Source organism: Rousettus aegyptiacus, unplaced genomic scaffold (assembly GCF_014176215.1).
Source record: "Rousettus aegyptiacus isolate mRouAeg1 unplaced genomic scaffold, mRouAeg1.p scaffold_m13_p_1, whole genome shotgun sequence".
Classification (NCBI taxonomy): Eukaryota; Metazoa; Chordata; class Mammalia; order Chiroptera; family Pteropodidae; genus Rousettus; species Rousettus aegyptiacus.
This window is the reverse complement of record NW_023416284.1, coordinates 54,099,171-54,116,762: the sequence shown is the minus strand read 5'-3', so window position 1 is coordinate 54,116,762 and position 17,592 is coordinate 54,099,171. Positions and strand designations below refer to the sequence as shown.

Sequence of the window (17,592 nt, the reverse complement as noted above, 5' to 3'; positions counted from 1 at the left end):
AGAGTGAAAGTATTTCTAAAACAGAAATCAACTTAAATTATAACATACTAAGATATGGTTAACACATAAATCCTCAACTTATCACACCATATAGTTGTATAAAAAGTGTAACTCTCTGGACACAAACAGTAACTTAGTTCTATCACAGGATAGGTGAAATACAGTTCTTTTAAATCAGTTTTAAAAAACTGACATGACAGAAATATTTTAATGTGATCAAGCATTATATAAAGTTGCATCATGTACAAAGAAAATCAAGATTTTATGTTATGATAATGTTAAAGCAAACATTTCTTATGATTTTTTTTTTTTTTTATTTCTAGCTCTTCTGTTCAATCACTGCTGGTCTGCTGCATTACTTCTTTTTAGCTGCCTTTGCATGGATGTGCATTGAAGGCATTCACCTTTATCTTATTGTTGTAGGGGTTATCTACAACAAGGGATTTTTGCACAAGAATTTTTATATCTTTGGCTATCTCAGCCCAGCTGTGGTAGTTGGATTTTCAGCATCCTTAGGTTATAGATATTATGGCACCACCAAAGTGTAAGTTAAAATTATCTTAAAGTATTTAAAATGCAATTCTGAATATACTTTGTATATCACTGTAAATTTTGCTTTGTTGAAGTACATACAAACACATTTATAGATGTTTATCTATTATTTACTTTTCAGATGTTGGCTTAGCACAGAAAACAACTTTATTTGGAGTTTTATAGGACCAGCATGTCTAATCATTCTTGTACGTATATTTAAAATTGTTGTTAGAATTCAAGAAACTGATCATTAAAGGCTGCTTAAAATTCTCAGCAATCAGACATCACTCTGAGGGAAAAAAAATTATTTTGAGCACTTTACAGTATATCATTTATTAACATTTAAATATGTTGTGTCACTATTGAGAAAAAATATATGCATCTTAAATTCAAAGCTATTCCAATTCATTTACCCCTCCTGAAGGAGAATATGTTTCTGCATAACATATAGGAAAAAATTTTATTTATCAGTAGTATCTCAGCACAGTTCAATACTGAGAGTGTTCCAACCAGCTGATAATCTGACATTTCAGATGTTTTTCTTATTTGATAGTTTATCAATGATCAGAGATCTTTGAAGATTAAACTGTCATCTTTGTAGTTTTGTCACCCTGTGAACCTGGTTATCATGAAAGTGTTTTTATACTAAATTGCAACGTCTGAGACAGAACCCACAATTTCTCTTGAGCAGACAAGTTCTGTATTGATAGTCCTATTTCAGCTAAGAAGAGGGCCTTTTAATCCTTATTGGAAGTGGTTTCAAACCTATAAATTTGGCAGGTTTTAGATGTTCCATTGTAAATACAGACATTTTCATATGTCTCAGGAGCATTTCCTAAGACCGAGTTTTCAAATCTATTTTGATTATAAGTCTGTCACTGAATCTGGGAGTTTTGACAAGGTTCTAGAATGGAATGGATTGTCCTTGGAGGAGTTCTGACAGTATTTTGGTGACCATAAGCCAGCTATCTTTTGTTAAAATTATTTTTTCTCTCACTCTTCCTATGTATTTTTTATGGTTGCGAGGAAGCTGCTAAGTGGAGAAAGACTTGAAATGTGAAGCAGAGAATTTGCATCGAGGTCTACTTTTTAATAATGTGGTGAAGTAAAATGCATTCAGAGACTCTATGTTTTCATCATTGCAGAAAATTGTTTATAATTTTCACAATGAATATGGTAATATTAAAAATTGGCTAGATCATAGCTAAAACAATTTCAGAGTTAGTCTACTAAAATTTTAGAATTTTCAAACTTCATGGCAATACACACTGAGTAGCGTCCCATTTATATATTTTCATCTGTTACCCTGATATGAGTATTTTGTGTGGAAACTTTCTACATATTTTAATTTTACTGAACCCCTCTCTGAGAGTGGATCATCTCTGATATTGTTTCATACAAATGAAGTTCTATAGATATGTGACTCTTACAGCTTAGATCAAAAGTAGTAGCCTAGAAATTATACCGAAAACAGGAAAAATAGGAGCCTATTTATCTAAAGTAAGAAAGAGAAAGTGTTCCCTGATTTCTTTTTTTACTTTTGCTTATGTAAGGGAAAAGATAACATTAGACTGTCTTATAGTAAGATCCACAGACTTTAGATGTGTTTATATAAAAATGAGTCTTGCAAGCTTTCCTAGAAGCCTAAGTGAACAGTGTCACACTGACCTAGTATGGAATTAATGAATCAATTTGTCTTTCACTCAGTTTCAGTATGATAATCATTACTTTTAACCAGAGGGTCGGGCCACTGAGGAAATATATGAGGCACTTCAGTTTTACTCTAAATTGCTTATCTTTTTAAAAATATTTAAAAACTTTGAAACTTATTTAAATAATTACTGAATTGAAATGAATTCATTTATTCAGATTATTCCTAGATTTCTGTGCTAATGCTGGCCTATTATTATGATTTTATTTTTATTACTACTATTATTACTATATAGCTGTATGACACAGTGTTAGAGGTGAATCCTTTTCTGTTGTCCCAAAATAGTATCCAGTTCAAAGATGAAGGAAAAGAAATATTGAGCACTGAACATATAAAAAGAGCTGCCAACAAGTTGGCCCTGACATTTCACATGGATCTTACAAAGAGACGGTGGGACAACCTGTAGCCTAGTAACAGGACTAAGAGGGAGGCCCAGGGCCTAGTGGCTCAGAGTTAGATGTCCTTGGCCTTTATGAAAGTATAATATTCTCTATGAAAAACTTTTCTCTTCCCTACCAGCGAGAAAAAAAAAAAAGTAGGATCTCATCTTTCTCCTCAAGATAAATTATACAGATAAACTCAAAAGGCTTGTAGAGAATGGAATCAGAAATAGTAAGAGTAAAAACTATTGCCCTGATTCTACATTGAATGCTAGTGTAACTGTGGAATTTTTATGATGAGCACATTTTTATGAGAGCTTGGCATATGTCCCTTGACATTGGGCCAAATATGAACATAGAGACTAGAACTGCTTTTGTTTTTCATTTCTTGCAAGCTGCATGTCTACTAGAGTATCCTTGACAGCAGAGAAGGAAAAGATTATTAAATAGCATGCTTACAAATAATATGATGGGGAAACACTCAAAGACTTTAGTTATTCTAAAAGCACAAAAAAGTTAGAGAAGTGGAAGAAGTTGTTGGGCTGCCCGGAAGGTTGGCAGGCCAAGTTATACACAACTAAGAAAGTGCATTGAGTAGAGGTGAGGCTAAATGATGATATGGCTGCCCTTCTCTATGGAATAGAAGGGGCCAAGATGGAAAGGAAATATTATAAACATCAAGAAAATCACATATACTATCTAAGTGGCAGTTGTGACATAAGCCAAGATTACTAGCAGTAATAAGAACCAAACTAAACCAAAGTGATTTCATGAAGCTTCCTCCATTACTAAGAGGTGATCAGACACTTCTAGGCCCCAATAGGAGAGGAGCTGAGCTTTGTCAATGAAGGGACAGTATCCTAGAACCAACCATGCCACCTGTACACAAATCTACACAGATCTACTGAATTGAAAATCATTTTCCTATGTTTGGGGATACTCTGGTAGGTAAGGATGCCATGCCATATAAAGTTTACAATGGTAATTAGATGGTGTGGGTATGATGGGAGAATAAAGGAAATAAAAAAATTGTCTCATACCCACTATAGTATTAAAGAGAAAGCAAACAAAACAAATGACAAAGAACAATATATAATAAAATGTAACTGATACTGATGAGATGTGGGAGAGATCAATATGGGCTATGACAATTATTCAGCAAGTCTTCATTGAGATAAAGGAACTTATTTGTGGGTGGAGCAAGAAGCAGGTTCAACTTCACATGCAATAGATTCTCAGTGTGGACTTAAGTGGACCAAGCTACCACCCTGTCAGCTTGCCAGATTCCCTTTAAAGGAGAACAAAAGGTATAGTCACCATTGTAAATGAGGCAATACCAAAAATAACAAAATTATCATCATCTGTGTTACTAAAAATAATCAAGAATCATTTTTAATACATTCATCACTCCCTAGTATAGATGTCATTAATTATTTATCAAATTTTTACGTCCATAAACATCTATTTCTTCTCTACTTTCATAGTCAAACCTTTGTTATCCTTTATTAAGATTCTAGTATTAATAACAATAATATGAATTTTTTTAATTTCGATTTATTGAGCAGCTACTGCTTTTGAAACACACACAGCTAATACTTTAATACCCAACTTAAATCACTGATGTTATTATCCTATTTTATAGTCAATAGAAAATAGTATTTGATTCAAAATGTTAAGTGATTGGCCCAAGGCTCTAGGTCTATAAATAATATTGACATTAGAACTCATAACTGTCTTAATCCAACACCCACCTTTTCATTTTACCTTGCCTCGTTTGCCATTGTCTTCTAACCGATTTTTCTGTGGCCATTCTCTTCCATTTCATTTTAATCTATCCATAATAAACTCAGCTCAGATAATGGGAACTAGTAATAAGAATAATAAGAATAATAAGAATGTTAATGTTAAGTCTCAGTATATTCCTGGCATTAACCTAAACATTCACCATGTGTTAACACATTCAATCTGATTGTTCAAACAACTCAGAATGACAGTGTACGTGTGTATATTACTTATTTTATTTTAAAGTTGGAGAAATTAAGGCATAGAGTGATTACACAGCTTGCCCAGCAGCCAGTAGATACCTAACCTAGTTGTTGGGCAAGCTGTGTGATCATTCTATGCCTTAATTTTCACATTCATGAAATTGAATCTATGGCCTACCTTCTTAATTCCAGTGCCTCTAGCTCCTTTGCCCATAGTCCAAATACCATAGGCTGATATATAAAATTCTCAGTAATCTAGCTGAATCTTGCCTATTTTCAGTCCTGTTTCACACTGCATATCTCCACAAAACAACTCCTCCAACAACTTTATCCCTGTTAGAATGCTTGGTGTCCCTTGAAATATTTTCTTGGTCCTTGGCACTCAATAATCCTACTGCCTTGTGCAAAATTCTGCTGCCTAAAATCTTATCATTAATTAATACACAACTTGATGAAAACCTTTCCAAATTTATAACTAATCTTCTATTGAGTAAGAACTAGGTCCTATAAATGGTATTTGCTTAGTTTTATGAATAGAACTCTGAGGCATGTCTGGTTTGGGATTATAATGTAAAATGCCTTTAAGGCAATATGTAAATGTATAAGAACTGAATTTGTTCAGCATTGATGGTTTTTTCTACCCCTAGTTATGTTGTTTCAAAGGAATATTCAGGCTTTTAATCTACTGTGATAACTGTTAAGATATTTGAGCAGCAACATTTCCTGTATTAATCAAATGAAAGTACCTCCTCAGGTGTTGACTCATTAATATTAAGGATCACTCAGAATTCTGAAGTATGAACTAGTGACCCCACTGATTCTATCTATGAATCACTACATTTATAATGTTAAGATCGTAGCTATACATGAAAAGACCTACCCATGCTTTTGAAAGATTGAATTGTATAAGAATGTTATACAAGATTGAACTTTATTAGAATGTTATACAAGAAAGAGACTTCTAAATCTTCGTCAAGCAAGCTGCAAACTAAAGATAATTTCCATAATTTACTTCTTTCTTCAATATTTTTAATCTTTAATGCTGAATTCTTTCAACTAAAACCGTGCAAGTGATTAGATTCAAGTACACAAATATAAAAAAGGGCTTGTGAAAATAACTTTTAAGTAGAAATTAAAGTTTTTGCATAGACATGTTAAGTATTAAATAAAATTTCCTTGATTGAGGCAAATACTAATTAAACTATGTCCAAATAAGGCATTTTCTTTAAAAAAAAAGTTTTCATTCAAATTTAAATTATAACTCTCATAATTGAGCGTTTCTATAATGCTGATTTACCCACTTCTTTTCAGGTTTGCCCAGAACGCTGCTCAATTTTTTGTAGTGACCTCCTCTAATTATTCTATGTCTAAAACCTCTTAAACTCCTTTCACCAAGAAATACCTATCAAAAGTTACTTAAAAATTAATTTCTCATATAACCCCTATAAGATGGACCATGTCTATCTATATATTTATTATTATATGATGTAGTCTTATTATATTTTTTAATTTTACATATTTTTCAAGCTTGAATGAAATGCAAATATTACAAGACTTGTAAAGTAAAATATGACTATTTTATCCCATATTCATATTCTCATGACTAAACTACTCATTTTGTTAATATTTACTCTGATCCTTCCAGATATTTGCTATTTCCACACACATACACACATATGTAAATTTATATAACTTTAAGAAAAAATGTTGATTACAAATTCAAAATATCTGATTATTTATAACCTGCAATGTATCATATTCTTCTTTCCTCTAATGTTAGAATATAGAATTCTACCATTTTTTATCTTTGCCTATTATGAGTATGCTCTAATTTATTTAACCACTACTTATTGATAAACATTTAATTTGTTTTCAATATTTTCTTATTACACATAATACTGCATAAAGAATCCTTGTTCTACTATAGTTATATATATCCATTATATAAAATTGTTAAGAAGTGCTTCTTAATAGTAGAAATGCAAGTAGAGGTAAATTATTAAATTTACAAATTGCCTCCAAAACATTAACTTCAACTGATACTTCCACCAACAATACATGAGAATGTCCTCTTTCTGCCATTTTTGCCAACACTAGAGATTACTATTTACTGTGGTGTCTAAATGGCAAAATTGGGATATATATAAACCCAAAGAAAGGATTAGGATAGGCCAGGGTTCTGCAGCCAGTGGCATCATTAACACCTTGGACCTAATCTTGGTTGTGGCGGCTGTCCCCATTACAGGGGGAGTTTAACAGCATCTCTGACTTCTACTGATCAGTGCCAGTAACACTACCACCACCAACACCACCAACACCTATATATGACAATATAAAATGCCTCCAAGCACAACTAAATGTTCCATTGGGAATGATATCCCCAATTCTTTTTATTGGGAACCAGTAGTTTAGACATGAATATTAAGTCTCTTATGTAGAAGTTCTTTTGGTAGCTTTCTTTAAATAGCAAAACTATTTTAAAAAGAATTAAAATCATGGTTTGGGAAATGTCTTTTAGATAATCCCATTGAAGCTATATTAAAAAGACTACTCATTGTAAATTTTAAATGTTGTGGATAACAGCATCAATATTTTAATTACATGTTTTAATTTAATGTTATCATATTTCTTAGATACGTATTTTAGTGACCTAAGTATCCTACCTAAAATCCAGGCTACATCAGATTATATATTTGAGGTACTTTAATATTCTAAACTTTTCTCCATATTATGAATTAATAAGCATTTCAGTGCCTGTAATATTTAGCTGCTTTTTTTTTTTCATATTATCCTGACTTTCTTGAAACAATAGGTAGCAGGAATTTTAAAAAGTGGAATTAAAAAACAATATAAATAATACATTTGTAGTTTTAAATTTCCCATACATAGAAGTCATATTCTTACTGAAAATATATTCACAAATAATCTCCTTGGGACTCATACTAGAAAATTTCATAAAAATTGAATAACTTCATAGAAATTAGAGGTCAAAAAAAAAATGAGAAAAAAATCCCTTGAGTTTCTCAAGCCCAATTAGAAATAGCTGACCAAGGTGAAGTTCATCACTGATATTTCTTTATAAATACGGCTTTACAGTGATGGATGCTGCATGATGAAAGGGAAGCACTATGGATGTTCATTAGATAGTCGTTAGAATTGTTCTTCACTTTACATTTGTATAGTCTTTTAATCTCTATAAAACCCTTTTAACATCTAAGTTAATCCTCAAAAACTTCAGCAATACATTAAAATAAAAATAGTAATAGCATTTACTAAGAGATATATTTTACTAGATTTTCACTAGATCTAGTGACTATAATCTTGACTTATGAATTTGTATATACCAGTTGGGGTTCTGCTACTTACAGCTTTTTAAAGCAATGTACCAATTAGTTGAGAACTGGTTACACTCAAACAAGTTATGTACATTGTTATGTAACTAACAGATAAGACCTTCAAGCTTCTACTCACTAAGAATTCATAAAATCCTCAAACTTAACCGAGAGCACAGTATATGTTCTGATCATCCTCTAGCATAACACAGTGTCCTTGTCCAAGCAGATCTGCAAGAAGAGTGAGCCCCTCTTTGATTCATTCTTTATTAGCATTTGCAAAGCTCTTGTTCTATACATATGAAAATATTTAATCTTCCCTAGAAGTATTTATCATGTCTCTCTGTACTCTTCAGTATTCTCTGCAAAATACAAATTACTCATTCTGAGGAAAAGGACTCTCTGTGTGTCTCTGTCTTGATATCTGTTTCTCATATGAAAATGTTGTCATGTCTAGTTTCAGAGCTTCCCACAAAAGAAACATTTAAAATTCCTTCTGATGAAAAAAGTATACCTCCTGATGGTATCTGATCAAAAAGAGAGCCCAAGTTGTTCAGTGTTAGGGCACAGCCTTTAGTCCTAGAGCTTAATTCACACCTAATTTTGAGAAGAACCACCACTTTGTATTTCAAATAAGTGAAAACTAAGACTTAGAAAGCTTAAGCAATTTACTCAGAATCATCCAGCTACTGAGAGGTAGAGGTAAGCTCATGCATTTTGAATTCACATTTTGTGCTGTTTCACTACTATCTATCCTTTCATCTTTCCATATAAACAAGATTGAAGGAAGTAGATATTTTTTAGATCCACGGAAAACTTGTTCTTAACTCCCGAGTTCCAAAATGGTTTCAGGATAAGTTGTGAGAGACCTAGCAACTGCACATCTTCTGAACATTATTTATAAACTTTCATTCTTTATTTTACTTAGTGAAGATGTCAAAATAAGTTACTTTCCATCTTGTTGGAAATTAAAGAGATCTTATCTACTGTAAATATTTCTTCCCCTATTTTGTATTACTTTATCTAAACACTTGCCATGAATATCCAACCAACAACTAACCAAAATATCCTACCCGAAATCGAGGTTACATTAGATTATAGGTCTATATATGGAATACAGATAGTCTGGATATTTACTGTCTTTTAATTAATATTTATCATGTGCTCATATTTCATTTTCTTTCATGGAGAAAAAGCTAAAAGATGAGTTAAAAGTAGCATCTATTTAAATTGTCCTTAATCTTATATTTCTAATTAGCAGTTCTATTTTCTTTAGGAAAAAAAAAAATATATATATATATATATATTCTTTTGGATTCTTTGAAAAATTCTATGATTTTCTTTAATTAATATTACCATATCGATATAGGTAGTATTAAACCAAAATAAAAGTACAAGTAATATGAAAAGAAGAAGCCTAGAGAAAAATAGATACAATATTTTGAATATTTCAGAATATGTCAAAACTTTATCAAGTATTAAAGCCCCAAATAAGGCTGTGCTAGGAACTAAGATTAATAGAGAAACCATGCTCTCAAAAAGTATATCAAGGTGATGTGTAAATAGACAACTCTAAGATAACCTATTAGTAAATAAGGTAATATTTTGGAAAAGCAAATATGAACATTTCTTTTCCCCCGTTTACATCTTTCTTGGCTTTACATTGCTCTTGGGGTCAAGTCTAAAATCTCAAACAAAGCCTATGATAAGACTGACAGTTTATTTTCTGTAAAACTTTGGACTTTTTGAGAAAGTTATAAAAATTTGGAGTTTTTGAAAGTTAAAGTAGATGATAAAAAATACTTCAAATTAGTTTTATTATATTGATGAGCCTATAAAACATCTCTATTCAACTATCTATTTTCAAAGCAATTCTTTTCTACAAGGTAAACATTATTTGAAATAGAGAGCCATGTTCCCGACAATGACAGGCATTTAGAATCTTTGTTCTACTACTCCCTGATACATGGAGGAGGTAACTGTTCCTAACCACTCATGCCTGAGCATAATGGAATGCAAAGTGGTGCTTACAGCATATTTGGATAAGGTCTGGAAGGAAAGGTGGACTATTGCAAATTATCTTCCATATTCAAGTACATGTGAAAGTAAGAATGGTCACTGCACACATGATTCTCACACAGTAACACAAACCTATCTGAGTTTGTCTTAAGATGCTAACAAATAAAAAATTCAGGTAAGCAATAACCTGAACAGAACACTCAGCAACAGACATGAAAAACACTGGCCCTGGCAAACAGGCATAAAGTGGATACTCTACCTAAGAGGCACAGCATGTTCTGGCCACTGACAGACGCTTAGCCTCCTTACATATGACCCTCCGACTGGCTTTTGTTTTAATCACATTGGCTGCTATACAGGTTTTGAGAGAGTCTAGGTACCTTCCCATCTCAGCACCTCTGCACTGAAACACTCTCTATTGCCTCCCTCTGGCATACCTTTATCCATTTAAATCTTGTTTGTCTTTCAAATAATTCAAACAATACTTCTTGAGGAAAGTACTCCCTGGCTTGAATCTATTTTATATTTTTGTTATATGCCTTCATAGAAGCCCTCTTTTTTCTCTTTGAATACTTTCCTAAATTTCAAATGACACATGTATTAATGTGAACAATTGATTAAAAACTGATTCATATCTGTCTTCTCTAGGAGACTATAAGCACTATGAGAGTAAAACTTTACGAAATTTCTCTCACTATAGTGTCCTTAGGTTTACCATGTAGTAATAACTCAAGTAATATTTTTGGATGAATAAATAAATGATGCACCAAGTATAGTAGTAAAAAAATGTCAATTGCTTTCCCCCAAAAGAAATTAAAGAAAGAAATCATCATCATGGAAATGAGATTATTTTGAGAAGACTTCACACAAAAAAATAACATGTGAAGCATTAATGATAGCCTATTACTTTAAATGTATTTCTTTTCTCCTTAGTAATGATTGCTATATTTATTTGTGGTATGCTTTCACTAGGAATTTTAACACTGGTATTTTATGTTTAACAATAAAATGAAGTCCTGGCCAAATAATGGCAGAGGTTTTCAAAATATGGTTGGTAAAAATACCACACCAGGCATTCTTTCTACACATTGGATTTCTAATATGTACATGAAGATAAGGAAGCTAACTCTATATACAAAGCTACTATTACAAAAAGAAATGAAAATTCAATTAATAAAAGCATCCTTTAAAAGTCCAAAAAGGAAAATTTTTAATAATTTGGGGTATGATCTTATATCTCTTTTTTTGAATTTTTGCCTTTTAAATTGCTGATAACTTTAGATACATCTTTAAATTCATTTTGCAAGTTCTATCCTAGGTTCTGAGTAAGTCAAATGATTTCTATTAGTTTGTATAAAATTCATTTGTTCTTAATAATCTCTGTCCTCATTTTGTATAGCATGTATATACAAGAAGCACTTTTCCTTGCTAATATCTTAATAAAGGAGATTTTATCACTCGGTTTCATTATTACATTAAATTGAACAATTGTAAATACTCTGCACACATAGTTTTTCTCCTTCACCTTTGTTCCTTTACTGGTATCTTTCTATGGTTTATAACCATCTACAGTAAAAACCAGCTATAAAAATGAGCCCATCAAATTTACTTACACCCACAGAGGTCACTTTAACCTTCATGTTTATAAATTTCTTAGTTTTTTCTACCTTTTGATTCTGTTTTAGAGACCAATAAATTATTCCTTCGAACACTGGAGGATGGGGTGGGCAGAGGAAACAGCTATTAAAATATTACTAATGGAAACATGTTAAAATTTTGAAGTGTAAATATTTTTAATGCCTTAGATGATTATATATTGGAATAGGATTTTAGCCATAATAAAAGAGTGTAATTATTGAGCTATTACCTCAGGAGATATGCGAAGAGGTGAGACAACAAATATATATATTTTAATTTTTTAAATCAAATTAATGGTTGAATGCTCTTTTACATAGGCCATTAAAGATACCTTGGATTTGGGTATACTGTTCTTTATTCTTTTATTCATTCAACAAATGTTTATTGAATATTTTTTATATGACGGATATCGTTTTAGGCCTTGGGATACATCATTAAATAAAATAGAAAAAAGTCCTTACTTTTAAGGATCTTGAATTCTAGACCAGGAGTCAGCAATGGCTATAGCCTGTATTTTTTAAATAAAATTGTATTGTGATATAGTCACATTCACTTGTTTGCATATTATCTAAAGCTATTTGACTGTAAGGCAGAGTTCAGTAGTTGTGATAGAGACCATACAGCCCTCATAACCTAAACTATTTACTATCTAACTAAAAAAAGTTTGCTGACCCCTATACTACACTAGAGTGATATAAGAAAAAATAACTACCCTCTCCCATAAAACATTTCATAATATCATACTGAACTTATTTAAAATGTTTCTTATACTTAGGTATGCAGTAATTTTATCTACGGATTGCCTTTTAAATTGTAGTTACTCCTTCCTTTTCTACAAAATTTTTGAAGGTAACCAGATTTTTTTACCTGAAAATTTCAATTCTACCCTAGAGGAATTTCTACAACAATGAGAAGCGTTTTATGCGAATGATAAATGCTTGACTTATTGCCAAATTATATCTACTTATAAGATATTTTGATTATATTATTTTAGAGAAAAGTCCTGAAAGTGGAAAAAGATCTTCTATTTTATACTGAAGACATATCGCCCAAAATAAAGACCGACAAATATAAGTTCTAACATTTTAAGCTGCTGTTTACAGGTTCAGTGGGACCATAACACAAAATAATGCTTATCATTTGCTGACTAGATGTATGTTAGATTTATTATTGGGCATTTCAATATTTGAGACAATTTGGGAGAACATTTTTTCATGTGAATGTAATAACAGTGATAATAATTTATGTTTGTTGAGATCTTATATGTTGAACACTATTCTAAGTACTTTACATTAATTACATAATTTAATATACACAACAACCCTATGAGATCAGTATTAATATTATCTATGTTTTATAGACAAGGAAAGTGAAATACAAGGAATTAAATAAATTGTCTAGTTAGTAAGTGTCAGAGCTAGAATTTGCCTTCATGAAGTGTGGCTCCAGAATCTATTTCTCTTGCTTTTTTGAAACTGTCAAATCATATAAGGCAATGGTCTTCCATTTTGACTAAAAAATTAATCAGTAAAATGTATGTACCTCAATAAATGTATGTTTTAATCTTAAAAAATTATATACATTTACTACTCTAATATTTTATGCATATTATATTATCTATTACATATACGATGTATATTATAAATGTACTTTAAAAGATATTTTAAAAGATTGAAGGTGAAGGAACAATATTTAAATAGCTTCAATATAATACTCATTAAAATATTGGTTTCATTTTTCAATGAAATATTGCTTATATAACTGAAATGTAAAGATCTAAGTTCAGTTTACTTTAATACTTGGTTTTGATGGTTATCAGAGCCAAAAGCTCACAAAAAAAAACCATGAAATTTGTACTTTACTATGAATATGTAGTAAATAATCACACTGACTACTCTGTTCTAAAACTCATTTCTTCAAATCTTCTGCGATGCTTTCTAATTTTACTTTCCAACAGTATTACTGAAAAAAATGTATATTTAAATTTATAAAGAGAATGCATTTAAGTTCTTGTCATGTTACTTTCCGTGTATTATTTCAGTTAATTTACTTCATCATGAAAAACAGAGCTTTTCTCTAATTGTTCATGACTTTTTAAAACTCTCATGATTAAGTAGAAAACATTAAAAGAAACTTCTAAACATGTATTATTGACTTAAGAAAATTCATATGTTTACTTGAGGGTGTATGATTTTAAATACAACTGAAAACTGTGACTCTAAATGCATACTTCAAATAGTCCCCTTAATAGTTTGTATTTTTACGTAACATTCTATTAAATCTGATTAGGTCTTCATGGATTTTAACCTGGCCGACTTGCATTGACTTGCACTTTGGCTAGCAAATAATTTTTCTAGGAGTAGGGAAATGTCAGTTCTGTGATTTTTCTTATTTGTGTATTCTTATCAGCATTAATTTCAACCCAGAGTGCACTTAGGGGATCTTGGATGTTATTTTTTTATTTTATTAAAGTCATTTTACTAAAACCACATAATGTGATCTGAAATCCACCTACCAGGCACACATACAATATGTTGCAGTAGACTAAAAGACAACAAAAGGGATAAACTTCTCTACTTTTAGGAACAATCGTTTATCTCTCCAAATGACTCATATCGTACACGTGACTATTTGACATGTTGAAAGTGAGCGCACCAGTGTAATTGGTATTTTAAGTGGTTATCCTTAATGTTTTCCTTAGAAAAATATCAGCACTAATTCTAATATGTTCTTCCTGTGCCCCGGTATGTTATTTTGGCAAAGTACCTGGGAGACCACTAACATGAACCCGGTAACCACATTTGAACCTTAAGGAATAGAAAGCTCTATTGTTCACCAGTACAGGAAGAATTACCAACTTTTTAGATCCTTTGACCACAGAGAACAGTGAGGACAGCTCTCTCTATTGGGGATCGCAGGCATAACACACTAAATTGCATTCAGTGTTAACGAGAACTTCACCCCTGGTATCCTAAGTTCAGTGAACATTAATGCCAAATAGTGATCTTTATTACAACTCATTAATATTTTACTCTTCTACTCTTAACCATTTCAAAAATGAATTAACTAGTAGCAGTTAACATAAATAAATGTCTACTAAACAATTAGATTATTAAAATTTTAGATATCAATTAACTTTTATTTACTGGTCCTTCATCTATAGTTTGGTAGTCTTGTAAAGTTCTTAGGAGCATAAACTCTAGAACCTGTCTACTATGGTGTGAATCTTAGCTTAGCTACTTCCTAACTGTGTCACCTTGGGCAAGTAATTTGACCTCTCTATACTTCTGTTGCCATAAATGTAAAATAAATGTAATGATAATGATAATATTAAGAACACAAACACCCTTTAAACTTGGTGTGAGGGTTAAGTGAATTAATAAATAGAAAAGACTTGGAATAGTGTCTGACACAAAACAATAAATAGTGGGTTTTTTAATGATTGACTTTAGTCTCAATGTTATAATTGTTATTTATTACATGAAAAATGCAATTTTACAAAACAGCTATCCATCCAGTTCTATACCCCAGCAGTCAACACCTGGTTGGAGAGTATCGTTGTCTTCCAAAGTATAAACTTCAAAAGATTAGTGAAGTATCATGAATACTGTTAATATACCAGAGTAATCTATGAAGGCTGTCTCCTCTTATGATATTTAGAACCTATTTAAATATATTGTTATATTTTATTATATTTCAGATTGTTTCAGATGTTTCAATATATTTCAGATTAATCTTATTATATATTTTTCATATAATTGTAGACTGCACTTCCATTTCTCTTTGGTCTACTCCCTCCTGAACCGTGTGTTAACCTCAGCAGAGAAGTATCTCTTAGCTCTGGAGATATTCCTAGGCTTCTAAATACTAAACCCAGGGAATGTTAAACAAGATGAGGCTTGTGATGTTAGGAGAGAAATGTTTCCTAGCAGTGCCATGTAGATGTAAGGGAAAAAGTCATTTTACTCTACAGTTCCGACAGTAAGTCAACAAACACTACAGCATTATCATTTCTGTCAGTTTCTACTAAATTGATACTAATGCAATTTCACATATAAGCTTTGAAAATTTTATTTCTACTTATTACTTTATTAGCAAAAGTTTTTTTAGCAAGTGTCAGCCCAACCAATGCTTCCTGACACAGCTTCGCCATACGCGCCAAGGGGCTCCCAAGGCAGCAGAATTCTGCCAAGCCAAGCCTTAGACATGTGCTTTCATTTGCTATAAACTTGTAGGGCATTTTATCAGGCTCAGCACATACACACATGTTCAGGTTCCAGTTGCAATATCTGAAAATTTCTCCCTCTTCCTTTGAGATCTCATTTCAAATATAGATCAGCCTATGTTGAGAGGGTGATGTACTTGGAGTTTTCTACTAAGAAGTCAATGTCCTCAGATTATAAAAAGAATCAGATGTGAGAATAATTTGAAAATTATAAAGTTAACAGTTGCCATGCAAAACACAGGTTGTCCAGTAAATTTGAGTTTTAGATAAATTGTTTTTACATATAAGCATGTCCTAAATATTGTATGGACATATTCATATTAAGATTTTTTGTCTTATATCTGAAATTCATATTTAACTGGCATCCTGTATTTTTATTTACTAATCTGGCAACCCTATAAAAGGAACTATAAAGTTAGATATTGTAGAGAAGAAAATGTGACAACTACTTGAAACAGGTACATAAACTGCATTTATGACTTCCTGAATAGAAAGTCCTTTACTACTTATAATTTGTCTTGGTCTTTTGAATAAACATAGAAGCAGAATCTACAAATAATAAATAAGTTTCTATATAATTGACTACTCACCAAATATCTAGAACATCAATAATAAATATGAGTTGATAAATTAGCATGTATGTATGTATTTATGTATTTACTTATTTATTTAATTTATATTTATGCCTACAGCACCTAGTCTTCCTAAGTGGTCTCCCATCCAAGTACTAACCAGCCCAGACCCTGCTTAGCTTCCAAGATCGGACAAGATTGGTCATGTTCAGCATAGTATGGATGTAGACAAATTAGTATTTATTTTAAACTAGATTTTAAATTTTTATTTAAAAAATATGAAACACTATATTTATAGAGTATTATTATATATATATATACCATATATATCATATGATATAGATAGATGATAGATAATAGAGGGATATATAAATTAGATAGCTAGATGATAGATAGATAGATAGATAGATAGATAGATAGATAGATAGATAGATAGATGATAGATACATAGATAGATGATAGATGGATGATAGATAGATAGATGTAAAGCCCTATTAATTTTCTATTGCTGTCATAAATTAGTACAAACTTAGTGGCTTAAACAACACAAATCTATTAGCTCAGGAGTCTGCGTGCAGCATAGCTCAGCTGGTTCCTCTGCTTAGAGTCTCATTGGTCTAAATCAAGGCATCAGCCATTCTGGAGGCTCTGCAGGAGAATTTATTTCCATGCTTATTCAGGTTGTTGGCCAAATTCAGTTTCACAAAGTTGATTTCCTTGCTGACTGTTGGTCAGTGGTCAAACTCAATTTGTAGAGGCCTCCCATATCTCCTGGCCCTTTGTCTTCAATTCTGACCTCCACTCTGCCTCATCTGTCCTGCCCTCTCTTCTGCTGCATTTTTTGCCTTCCTCTTTTGTCTTTAAGAGCACACATGTTTATATTGGGCCAAATAGGGTAACCTAGGATAAGGGCCTTATCTTAAAGTTTAGAATCCTAATTTTATCAGCAAAATTTCTTTTGCAATATTCGCAGTTTCCAAATATTAGGGTGTGGGCATTTTTTTGGAAGAGGGACATTATTCTGCTTACCACATACTTTTATGCTATGGGATTAGCATTATAATTAAGGCATTTAAAGGGTTGATTTCAACTAAGAAGTAATAAAAAAAAAAAGAAAATCAGAAGACAAAACTCCAACTACTTGATTCTAATCTAGCTAGTGGACAATTTTTTAAAAATTAATAGATCATACTTAC

The 17,592-nt window shown here is 31.5% G+C and overlaps 1 protein-coding gene and 1 pseudogene across 4 annotated transcripts in view; one reads left to right on the top strand and one right to left on the bottom strand.

Moving 5' to 3' along the window:
• The window catches only part of ADGRL4 (adhesion G protein-coupled receptor L4), a 103,226-nt gene that overhangs the window by 76,521 nt on the left and 9,113 nt on the right, over positions 1–17,592 (top strand). For 2 of the 4 annotated variants that reach the window (XM_016151007.2, XM_016151006.2), the window contains 2 exons: positions 324–544; positions 674–740. The exons of 1 other annotated variant lie outside the window; for it this stretch is intronic. In XM_016151007.2, coding sequence (XP_016006493.2) covers positions 324–544; positions 674–740 — 288 coding nt within the window. Of the gene's footprint in view, positions 1–323; positions 545–673; positions 741–1,564; positions 3,742–17,592 lie in introns of those variants that run through there. One more of the 4 variants, XM_036235517.1, reaches the window with a different exon arrangement.
• LOC118605425 lies at positions 16,508–16,626 on the bottom strand (annotated as a pseudogene).